This window comes from Danio rerio, chromosome 16, assembly GCF_052040795.2.
Source record: "Danio rerio strain M-AB ecotype USA chromosome 16, GRCz13ab, whole genome shotgun sequence".
Classification (NCBI taxonomy): Eukaryota; Metazoa; Chordata; class Actinopteri; order Cypriniformes; family Danionidae; genus Danio; species Danio rerio.
The window spans coordinates 2,655,984-2,668,139 of record NC_141036.1 but is presented as its reverse complement, the minus strand read 5'-3'; the positions used below and the strand labels follow the sequence as shown (position 1 = coordinate 2,668,139).

At 37.1% G+C, this 12,156-nt stretch overlaps 1 protein-coding gene and 1 long non-coding RNA gene across 9 annotated transcripts in view; one reads left to right on the top strand and one right to left on the bottom strand.

Annotated features, from left to right (window-relative positions):
- LOC147840105 (uncharacterized) overlaps positions 1-9,065 on the top strand; it is a 9,331-nt gene extending 266 nt beyond the window's left edge. The window contains exons 2-3 of the long non-coding RNA XR_015510809.1: positions 5,537-5,623; positions 5,723-9,065. This is a non-coding gene — a long non-coding RNA (uncharacterized LOC147840105). The remainder of the gene's footprint in view (positions 1-5,536; positions 5,624-5,722) is intronic.
- Positions 4,921-12,156, bottom strand: LOC147840104 (uncharacterized). Of its 8 annotated transcripts, none has more exons than XR_015510795.1 (9): positions 11,802-12,112; positions 10,898-11,147; positions 9,424-9,653; positions 8,071-8,775; positions 7,515-7,737; positions 6,951-7,183; positions 6,347-6,853; positions 5,521-6,308; positions 4,921-5,275 (listed from the first exon to the last, which is right to left on the bottom strand). XR_015510795.1 is itself a non-coding variant. In XM_087286412.1 (9 exons), the coding sequence occupies exons 1-9, from the start codon at positions 12,034-12,036 to the stop codon at positions 5,016-5,018; spliced, it is 2,862 nt and encodes a 953-aa protein (XP_087142538.1). In that variant the 5' UTR covers positions 12,037-12,156; the 3' UTR covers positions 4,921-5,015. The 8 variants fall into 8 exon arrangements, 6 of the variants coding, with proteins under 6 accessions (XP_087142538.1, XP_087142537.1, XP_087142536.1 ...); XR_015510796.1 differs by having other exon boundaries at positions 10,898-11,144; positions 11,802-12,099; XM_087286412.1 differs by having other exon boundaries at positions 5,521-5,747; positions 6,520-6,853; positions 7,903-8,775; positions 10,898-11,144; positions 11,802-12,156.

Below are 12,156 nucleotides of genomic sequence, written 5' to 3'. Positions count from 1 at the left end.
CGCATTTTAAAAAATGCATCCATTCACTGATCGATCTGTCATCAAAATACATCATTACAGACGATTAATTTAGCGAGTTTTACATCACACTATAATACGAGATACACTTTAATGTTAATGTCACCAAAGCAGCCGTTCTTACTCCCAATTATTGTGATAATATATGTTGTCTGCTAACTTGCTAAAGTGAATTAGCTAGCGCTAGCTACAATATGGTGCACCGAGTTGGATAATATGATAGGCTAATATTGCAGCATGCTAATTATATTTTTCCCTCTGAGAATTGTCATCGATAATGTGATGTCGCACTGACTGTGTGTGAACTGACTAAATAATAATACACTTTTACCAGAGTCATAAATTGTGTTTCAGAGTGCTTTAATGGATGTTAAAGGATGTTTAATGGATGTAACCCTGGTAGATTAACGTACATTAGGTCCATAACATTTCAAGCCTCTGCTCAGGTTAATAATAACAGACTAAAATGTGAGATGTCTTGTTAAATATCATTTTAACTGAAGTGGAGAAGAGCTTCATTACTGCTCTTTAGTGATGTGTTGAGAATAAAATATGGTCTAAATCAGGGGTCACCAGCCTTTTGGAAACTGAGAGCTACTTCTTGGGTACTGATTAGTGTAAAGGGCTACCAGTTATTAAATAACATTTTTTTCTTAATTTCCTTTTAATTATATGTTATTATTATTAATAATAATATTGATCTTTGTGAAGACATTGATCATGTTAATGATTTCTCACAGTAGTTGTCAATATTGATTTAACAAGTTAGATAAATATTAATATGCAACACTTCATTTGTCTGAAATTGTTTTTAAAGTTTTTTTTTTTTACACAGTATATAACTTAAAGTAATTTTCAAATTTACACCTATGCAAGTGTGATTTAAAAAGAATACCTATACAAATGTGTTGAGAATTAAATATGGTCTAAATTATAATTATACCTTGCTTGAAAATGCTTGACTGAGCTTAACCCAACCAGTTGTTCTGTTTAGGGCCAAACACTTTTCACACAGGGCTGGTTTTGGGTTGTGTTTTCCTCAGTCTCTGCGTTCGCTTGACTTTTGTCCACTCTGGTGCCTTGACTAGTCAACTAAGTGTTGACTATTTTTTATTTATTTATTTATTTATTTTTTATTTTTTTATTATTTTTATTTAAACTTAAAATAACAAACAGGCATTTTCAACTTCCATTGTTAAACATATATAACATTATATGCAAGCAGCATATAATAAACAAAACAGTAAAAACTAATAATAACATGAATAAACTCTGAATAATATAAAAGGAAATACATTACCTTCAGCTGGGTCAGTCCATACAAGTTGACAAGAGCTTAGAGAGCTTTAAGGCACCTTTTGTTTTTACCTGTTTTATAGATTTATATAAAATATTGAAATCATTTTAAATGCTTTAAAACAAGGAGAAACTTTAACAAATCTACATTTGTGGATATAACATTTTGCTACAATCAACATATTATTACACAGAAATTTAATTTCCTTGTTTTTCATAAAAATGCCAAATTTCACAATGTGATAGTCAAACGCAGGTATTACATTTTTTGTCATCAACCACTCAAACAATCTGTCCCAAAAGGATTTGACAATAGAACAACTATAAAAAAAAAGATGTTCCTGGGATTCAATATCTTTCAAGCAGAAAATACAAGCATTACTGTCTAAATTAAATCTTATTCTAAGAAATTCGTTACATGGATAGATCTCATTAATTGTTTTGAAATGTACAGTTGAAGTCAGAATTATTCGCCCCCTTCGAATTTTTTTCTTCTTTTTTAAATATTTTCCAATTTATGTTTAACAGAGCAAAGAAATTTTCACAGTAGGTCTGATAATATATTTTCTTCTGGAGAAAGTCTGTTTTGTTTTATTTTGGCAAGAAAAAAGCAGTTTTTAATTTTTTTTAACACCATTTTAGGAGCAATATTATTAGCCCCTTTAAGCAATATTTTTTCTCAAAAGTCTACAGAACAAACCATCGTTATACAATAACTTGCCTAATTACCCCAACCTTTCCTAGTTAACTTAATTAACCTAGTTTAGCCTTTAAATATCCCTTTAAGCTGTATAGACGTGTCTTGAAAAATATCTAGTCTAATATTATTTACTGTCTTTATGGCAAAGATAAAATAAATCAGTTATTAGAGATGAGTTATTTAAACTATTATGTTTAGAAATGTGTTGAAGAAATCTTCTCTCCGTTAAACAGAAATTGGGGAAAAATGATCAAGTGGTGTAATAATTCAGGGAGGCTAATAATTCTGACTTCAACTGTACTTCTTTCATTTTAGGTAATTAGGGAAATGACAGGTATCTTTTTCTCATTTCAATTGTGTCCGCATAAGAAAATCTCTCTTTTAACAGGAAGAGGAAAATATTCTTTTGTCAGTAGTGATCTCAAGACCTTGTTGTTACATTTAATATCCAAAAATGAATAATTATTTATAACCAAATCAACTAGTGTAGGTGTTACAGAAGAGCATTGCACTATACCTTTAACTAAATACCTCAAAGCTACAGGAATAGCTTTGACAACCAAAGAGAATTCTCTATATGCACAATTAAAATTGAATTTTAACTTAAAATGATCATAACTCAACATATTACCGTCATCATCCATTAAATGAATTACATTCCACACTCATTTGTCAAATCAGTCTTTAAAAAATGATTTCCTCTTATGTAAAATACACCTGTTATTCCAAATGATAACATTATGTGGAGTAAAATTGTGCTTGTACAACATTTTCCAATATTGTAACACTTTAAATGGCAATTTAGTAAGTCAAAATAGAAGTAAAGAAATTCCTCCCATTCTTTAAAAAATATGCAAAGGGATGCTAAACCATAAAGACGGTTCATATTTAACAAAGCTTTATCTAAGTCTTGACTAGTTCGGTTGATTAACATGGGAGCACTGTACAAATATGGCGGCGCTATTGACGCATGTTCAGCATCCGTATGCGATTTCTAGTGTATTTATATCTATTGCGTTTATCAAAAAGGGCTGAGCCTTTTATTTTGAAGGCTCGTTGAACTTCTTAAGTATAATCTCAACTAGCCTAGTTCATATTATCGAGATTAAATGGATTACATTCAGGCAAAATCAATTTTAACTGCACCTTCTTTCTGAATACAACACATTGCATTAGTTTGATCTGATTGTTGATTGAGGGACATATTTTACTCTGGAATGGTAGAAGAAGATGGTGTGGATTTGGAGGAAGAAGAAGAGGAAGATGATCGATCAGAAAACAGAAGGAAAGTTTAGAAATCTTATTAACTTAATAAAATGAGTTAAAGTAACGTAAAAACATCTGTTGAAACCTGATTTACTTATTAAAATGAGTTAATGTAACACAAAACGTGTTGAAATCTAATTAACATATTAAAATGAGTTAAAGTAACGTAAAAACATATCACACTTTAAAGTGAATTTTATATAACATCATGGTGTACACGACAGTCTCTGGACTTGCTTGCAAAACAATAATCACTTTCTGGCTATCGGATAGGCATGGTTATATATATATTGCGATCATGATTTTCGAAAGTATTACATCGCTTGTAAACGTTTATTATTACCATTTGATGAGTCTCCCCATACAGTTTGATCTAGCACTTGGACCTGAAAGCCGATTCGTGTGAAGTCACACTTAAGAAGCAGATAGAAGATTGGTGAAAACGTTGCCTGGTCTGATGAGACTCGACTTCTGCTGCAACGGTAGAAGGTCAGAGTTTGGCGTCCACAACAAGAAAGCATGGATATTGCTGACCCTGTCCATCCCTTTATGAGCACAATGTACCCATCTTCTGATGACTACTTCCAGCAAAATAATGCACCAATCATCTCAGACTGGTTTCTTGAACATGACAATGAGTTCACTGTACTCAAATGGCCTCCACAGTCACCAGATCTCAATCCAATAGAGTACCTTTGGGATGTTGTGGAACGGGAGACTCGCATCATGAACGTGCAGCCGACAAATCTGTTCTGTCTGATGCCATCATGCCAATATGGAGCAAAATCTCTGAGGAATATTTCCAGTACCTTGTTGAATCCATGGCACGAAGGATTAAGGCAGTTCTGAAGGCAAAAGGGGGTCCAACCCGGTACTAGTAAAGTGTACCTAATAAAGTGTCCGATGTGTAATAAAATTTTTGAAATTTCTAGATATTAATATTTACTTTTAAAGACTCAATATGGACTTTGGAAAGGATACCGCATCATTGACATCTTATGTGTCAAACAGTGTTACAGGAGAGACTGACCTGAGTAACCTAATATAGTCTAAATCAGAGGTGTCCAAACTCGGTCCTGGAGGGCCGGTGTCCTGGAGAGTTTAGCTTCAAGTTACCCTAATCAAACACACCTGAAGCAGCTAATCAAGCTCTCACTACATATAATAGAAACGTCCAGGCAGGTGTGTCGAAGCAAATTGTAACTGAACTATGCAGGATAGTGGCCCTCCAGGACTGAGTTTGGACACCCCTGGTCTAAATGACTTCAGAAGCTCACTGTAGTTATTTAGTACTTGACAAAACTACTGTTCGGAGGATTTCTGTACTCATGATACACACGCTCATTACAAATATGTTGTTCATTTTCATTTCAGAATAGTTTTAACAGATGATATTGATTAAATTAACCCAGAATGTTCTTTTAAATTCAGAACCAGACCCAAAGTGAGATAATGTTGTTTTATTGCCTCATTACAAGACTGAAAGCACTCATTTAAACGCAATGAGACCTGTATATAAATGCTGAGTAAGCTATTTTACTCATGAGTAAGTATACTCTATATTTGTAATTATGCAGTAATTAAGTCTCCATAATCTTCTGGTTGAACTTTGTCAGCTGAAAAACTGGTCAGAAACACAATTGAAGCAAATCTTTCTTTATTTTTCTCACAATGCACATGAACAGAAGACAAACAGACATGTCAACACCATATTTACATATTTACATACTGCATGTTACGTTAGATTAAGCTGCAAGATAGCTTCGTAGCAGGCTGTGCAGCAGGGTCTACACTCGTTCAATTTGCGAAGCTTTGCGAGGTCCAGATTCAACATCACCAGCTGGTTCAAGTAGTCCCTGCTTATCCACATGCGTCTCCTCTCCAACACAAACTCGAATGCTTCTTCCAGCTTCATGCGCTGGTGGATCATCAGATATGCCATAAAAAGCACCACGGACTGGTTTAAGCCCTCGCTGCAGTACAGCAACACCTTATCTGAGGAAATGCAGAAAAAAAGACGGTCAAAACAAGCTCATTCAACTAACAACACAGCTGAAGTCACAATTATTCAGTTATTAGAACTATTATGTTGAGAAATGTGCTGAAAAAATCTGCTTTCTGTTAACAGAAATAACAGGAATATACAGGAATATACAGGGGGGCTAATAACTCAGGGGGGCTAATAATTCTGCTTCAACTGCAGATGAATATTGCATGTGTGTGTGTGTGTCAACTCTTACTCTTTGTGTCACTCAGGGCCTTGTGTAGGAATTCTGCTGCTGGTGAAAATAACTGTGCTATGTTTGGCCAGCCCTGGACTCCGAGTCCTGAACGCACATTGTAGTAAGTGATGTTCTTCTTCTGGTAGTAGTCCTTCCATTCCTCTTCCTTTAAGGACAACGGCACAGCGTTCACAATGTGCGTGATGTTCATCTTTTTCAGTTTGGCTTTGTTCCTCGCTGTTTTCCTGCACAAGAACACAACAACATCATCAATTTCCCTTCACTTTCACTGACTGAAAAGCTGAATTCACGATGAAGAACACACAGCGCTCACTCTGGAGTTCTGTAAATCTACAAATGCTGAATTTAACAAAGTTTACAGGAGCTTGTTATTGTTTTAATAACGCAGATTTTTCTTACAGATTTTGGCCACGTTGTAAAACAAATCCACAAACTAACAGTTTTCAGCATTTTGTGCTTTTTTTACTCCATCTTTCCTCAAATCTGTAGTCAAATAGTTTGAAGTAGTGTGGTCACGATACTGGATTTCAGACTTTGATACGATACCTTGACAGACATCGATACCCTACTATATGATTTTCGATACTACAAGTTAAAAATATCGATATTTGGTACAAGTTTCGATACCAAGAAACGCGGAAGTAGTATGTCCCAAAGCTTGCATACTTTTAGGGTGTAGTATAAGTATGCGAATTGGGACGCAACAACTGACTGAGCACTGAGCGAACAAAAACCAGCCTCAGACAGTATTTTACCAGTCTGAATTTGAGGACTGAATTTGAGTGCTGGTTGACAAGCGGAATAAAATGGCAGGGAGAAATACCCTAACCACAACAACATGATAAAACATGACTTAACATGACATTTACCCTGACTTTTAATGTCTGCAATAGATCTTTTAAAAACTCCATGACTGTGGGAATTAAGCCCGGGTGAAACCCTGCATCATTATTTGACTGTATGCTTTGCTGTTATATGTGTGTGTTGTAGACTTACTCATCAGCTATGAAGACATTGGGCCAGACTTCACTGACAGGAGTCCAGTACTGGGAGGGTTTGACGATACGAAGGTACATTTGGGAAATGGTCTGAGGGTGGTTTATGTCGATAGATGAAAACTCCGGCATCAAACCCGGCTGTTGCTGCTGATTGTGGTGACAAGCGAAGACGACTAGCTGCGTCAGGAGGTCCCTGCTCATTCTGATGTTTTTACGGTTTATCATATGGCTAATGGCCTTCGTCAATGTTTTTCCATGGTATATCATCAGATATGGCACCACGAAAAAGCAGGCGTGCCTGCAACCCTGTTGATCCTGCACCAGCAGCTGATCTGAGAAAAGAAAGACACAAAACAATTGAACACACTAGAACATGATATTAATACACTGTGTGTGTGTGTGTGTGTGTGTGTGTGTGTGTGTTCTTACTCTTTGGGTTGCTCAGAATCTTGTGCATGAGTTCTGCCACTCGGTAGATATGGCAGCTAAAGTCAAACGGGTCATCGTCTCTTGAAAACACATTGTGGTAGGAGATGTTCATTGTCTCGTACAGCTTGGCCTGTTCCCTCCTCAATGCATCTTGATTTGCCAAAATGGGTAAAGTGTTCAGGACGTGTGTAATTCCTCTCCTCTTCAGTGCAACTCTGTCCATTGCCCTTTTCCTGCACAAGATCACAAACAACTTTAATCAGCTTTCTATACGGACTTACAATGCAGAAACATATACAGACTCAAAGTAAACCTCTTAAGTATCTTAAGTAACCTCTTACAATATATTCAGCTGAATTAACTCATTCATTTGTCACTAATCCAGCTCCACAATATATTTTATTTCCGGCAACAAAGGCTGGAATGTCAAATAGACAATGTGGAACAGGGAGAGCTTCTGAAGTAATCACTCTCTTGAAGTAACCTACCCAACACTGTCTCCATTACCCTATTAAAGCATCACATGGCTTTGTACTATACATCATGAATGTGTTGCAGACTTACCAGCTTCCAACGTAGAGGTTGTCGAAGACTTTACAGATGGAGACCCATCTCTTCCTGTTCTCCATTTGTTGCTTGTCCAGGTTGGAAATATTTTGGGTGAAATGCAAATGCAAGAGTGAAATCTTCTCTTCCATTTGAGGTTGTGGTTGAGGACCACTCAAGTCAGAGACACACAGCTCCCCTGAATCAACGGCCTTAGGTTCGGGTATATAACCGCTCGGACCTGTGACCAGTTCTGGATAGGGCTTTAAAGCACACTTGTCCAGTTTGGAGTAGACTTCAGGGTCGTGTATGTGTGAAATCATCGTGACTGGTTCAAGACCGTACGGCACAACATACAGTTCCTCTGAATCAACGGCCTTAGGTTCGGGTATATAACCGCTCGGACCTGGGACCGGTTCTGGATCTGGCTTTAAAGCACACTTATCCAGTTTAAAGTAGACTTCAGGGTCGTGTATGTGTGAAATCATCGTGACTGGTTCAAGACCGTACGGCTCACAAACATACATTTCCTCTGAATCAACTGCCTTAGGTTCGGGTTTATAACCGCTCGGACCTGGGACCAGTTCTGGATAGGGCTTTAAAGCACACTTATCCAGTTTAAAGTAGACTTCAGGGTCGTGTATGTGTGAAATCATCGTGACTGGTTCAAGACCGTACGGCTCACAAACATACATTTCCTCTGAATCAACTGCCTTAGGTACGGGTTTATAACCGCTCGGACCTGGAACCGGTTCTGGATAGGGCTTTAAAGCACACTTATCCAGTTTGGAGTAGACTTCAGGGTCGTGTATGTGATAAATCATCGTGACTGGTTCAAGACCGTACGGCTCAACATACATTTCCTCTGAATCAACTGCCTTAGGTTCGGGTCTATAACCGCTCGGACCTGGAACCGGTTCTAGATTGTCTAGTTTGGAGCAGGCTTCAGGGTTGTGTATGTGTGAAATCATCGTGACTGGTTTAAGACCGTACGGCTCACAAACATACATTTCCTCTGAATCAACTGACTCCACTTCAGGGTCTGGTTTATCGGCAGCAGAGTTGCTTCTGTTCTTCGCTGCGTCACTTTCAATTAAGTGTCGCTGCTCAGCGAGGATTGTTAATTTCCTCAAGAAGTCTCTGCTTGGCCTGATAAATCTCTTGTGTGTCACCAGATCAATGGAGTCCTCTGGTGTTTTGTTGTGGTGTATCATCAAATATGCCAGGAAAAGTGTGGCGGAGCGGCTGACGCCCTGCAGGCAGCACACCAACACCTTATCTGCAGGAACAAAGAGAGAAAGATCAACACAAACGTATCGCTAGCACATTTAGCACTGTAGGACAGATGGAGAGATGGATAGATAAATACTGTCCCCACAAGGATAGTAAACCCAGACATTTCTGACGAGGGAAGAAAATTAATAATAAAAATGACTCTAAATGATTGAACTGGAGCTGTAAAAATGCAGAAATGTTTGGGTAAGTGCACTTTCTATAAAACACACTGAAATACTCATCTGCAGAGTTATTGGAGGTTATTAATAAACTTTTAAGACTTAAAGAAACAAATTGTACGTTAAGTTCTGTATTGTATTTGTGTGTGTGTGTGTGTGTGTGTGTGTGTAACAGCAGTTTCAGCTATTATTTTATATTACTGTAGTACCACAGAATCACCACAACAGATTAATTCTGTGAAGAACTTTACAATAGTTAGAGTTTAAAAACAGCACAGTATTTACTGCTATACACTATAGTACTCCTGAATTACTGTAGTATTTGTTTCATGCGCAGTATAAAAACCTTTACACCTATGAAATGTCCTCACAATTCCCAAAAAACAAACCAGCATTCGCTGAAAACAAACTCAACAATTTGGCAGTGTACAACACAATGTTGGTTCAGTTTGTGTGTGTAAGTGAACTCTTACTCTGTGGTTTGCTCAGGGCTGTATGAATGAAGTCTGCCGCTGGGAAAAAGTGTTTGGTGACATCAAACCATCCATCATCGTCTGCAGACAGTCTGAGGGAAGTGATGTTCATGTCTTTGTAAACTTTTTCCCATTCATTTTTGGATGTTTCATTCTCCAGCTCTGGTGCAGCGTTCAGGAGGTGTGTGATGTTCATCTCCTCCAGTCTGGCTGGGTCTCTGGCCGTCTTCCTGCAAAAGAACACAACAGCCTTGATTAGTCTTCATTAAAACACTCTTACTCTACAATTGTCCAGGGGTGCGTTTCCGAAAACCATCGTTAGCCAACTAAGGTCGCAAGTGTGTCATTACAAACGTCATTTGTTGATTTGACGTTTCCCAAATCTGTCATTCAACGAACATTCACAAACTGAGTCGCAAACTTGTGCACTTGCAACTACACCTCTGGAGCTGTAGCTAGAAACCGTTCCTGGCTGTGTTCTATTTTCAGTTATCCCCCCTATGCCCTATTCATTTAGAACATTCTAACATTTAAACTTGGAATTATTAAAAAAGCATTAAGGTCATCTCTCTTAGCTGTAATTTGCTTTCAAAGTATTTTTACAGTTTAGTTTTAGCGATCTTCATGTTTACAATTGCTCCCTTCACAGTGCACTTTGAAAACATTGATGTCATTTTGAACACAACCAAAGCTAGTATATTTTTACTGTTATTGCTCCAAAGCTAGTGAACACAAAAAAACATAGCATACGTTAATGCTTTTAATTTAGAGTAGGTTATTTGTTAAGTATCTGTACTGTATTTGACATGGGCCTGATGATTAGAACATTTCTGCAGTGTTTTACAAGTGTCAAAATCTAAAAGTAGACTTTAAAATAATAAAATAACAAATATTCTTATTTTTATTATTAATAATAATGAAGTAGAATGTTTTTTTTCCTGATACATAATAAATATTAAATTTCATTTCTTAATAAATCACCTCATTATTTATTTATTTATATGATTTATATATGAGATTAGAAGAGGTCTTCGCTTTTGTAAGTGATTTTATGTTTGAGAGTAGATAATGTAATGTTCTCTATAATATTTGTAATGGAAACACAGGCCCTATATGTGCCATTTGCATATATTTTCAATTAATATGAATAAGCAGTGCATGTTTTTATCAAAATTAATGTTGCATTTGTTTCTGAAATGTGTGTGTGTGCAAAACAATATAATTTGCACAAAGAAATGATGAAGTAGCTCAGATTGCCCAATACAGTCTACAACTGCGCTGTGTTTGATTTGTCTTCATAAGGCTGCAGTATGTTTTACTATTAATTACTGTTTAATTGGTATTAAAGTCACCATGACATTTAAATTTGCTCTTATTTTTTAAACCATTACCATTATTTATTAAATCATGCACCGCACAACATTTGTTACTTATTTCAGGACCGCTTCAGATGTGATGGGTGTTGCAGACTTACACATTTCCTATGAAGACGTTGGGCCAGACCTCAGTGACCGGTGTCCACTTCAGAGCGCATTTTTCCAGGCGGTCCTGCAGGCGGGTAATGCGTTCAGGATCTCTGGGATTAGGGACATCAAGTAATTCTGGATTCGGCTGTGATGAGTCCCTGGTTTCTCTGTTTCTCCGAAACTTTGCCTTCACAGCCTTCCATGCCCTTCTGAAGAAAGACAACACACGGTTGCTCTTCTTCACTTTGGTCTTTCCTACTAACAGACAAAAACAAAGAAACAAGTTATTAAGACATGTCTGAAATGAGTATATGTACATAATAATAAGCACCTGTTAATAACAGTGTTTCACCAAAAAAGCCTCAAAAGTGACTGAATGTAGTTTGATAAAAACAATATCTGCAGTTTTGTTTGTTTGAATGTTGATATTGAAATTGTCTGTGATTTTGAAGGAAGGGTACAGTGTTAGTTTGGACCTAGCATGTTTAAACCTAACAAGGGCAAGACCATTACAGACATACTTATAAACACTATACTTAATACTATACTTAATATACTTAATACTATACCTAATATACTTTAAAATAAAACTAGTACTATCGCTGTGACTCTTTTGGGCCTTTATTCATATTCCTATAGAAAACATCAAAATTTGCTATAACAAGTTCAAGTTTGGGTTTCACAGATATAAAAATACACATGATTAAGTAAAGATATTTCAAAATATAGTGAATAATTGACGTTTACATGTATTTTATCATCCATTAAGACGACCTACAGTTTATATATGTGTTCAAATATGTTAACTAAACATATAAGACGCCCTGTACTGAAGTTTATACAGCTCAGAGAGCCTGTGTTTGTATGTATGTGTGACAGTAATGTGTTTAAGATGCTCTTTTCGACATTTACCGTTAGGGCTGATGCTCCGGGCGGCAGCAGGAGAGGGGCCGAAGCCGCCCTCAGCCTGAGCCTGCCCGGCTACGCCATCTGCTGGATCTTGTAGATGTTCGACGTCCAGCGAGGCCGGCATCACGGCGTTTCTTCTAATCAGGTTAGTCATGATATTTGTTTTCTTACACACTGTGTTAAAAACGCGTCGACAAACTGTATGGATTTCTTCACTACGGTGAAACTCTGCGTCCATTTAGTCTACACGACAATTTTCACACTAATGGCGTTTTTCGCTCGGTTACAGTCAGTAGAACTCAAATTCCGAACGCGCTCCATGGTTGCCACAGCAACGGAGTTACGTCATGGCGGAGAC

Excerpts from the sequence above, each read along its gene's own strand:
- LOC147840104 (XM_087286407.1), bottom strand. The coding sequence starts at position 12,036 with ATGGACGCAGAGTTTCACCGTAGTGAAGAAATCCATACAGTTTGTCGA. Across the intron at positions 11,148-11,801 it reads CCGGAGCATCAGCCCTAACG|TAGGAAAGACCAAAGTGAAG; the intron begins GTAAATGTCGAA and ends TTTGTCTGTTAG. Across the intron at positions 5,276-5,520 it reads GGCCCTGAGTGACACAAAGA|ATAAGGTGTTGCTGTACTGC; the intron begins GTAAGAGTTGAC and ends GCATTTCCTCAG.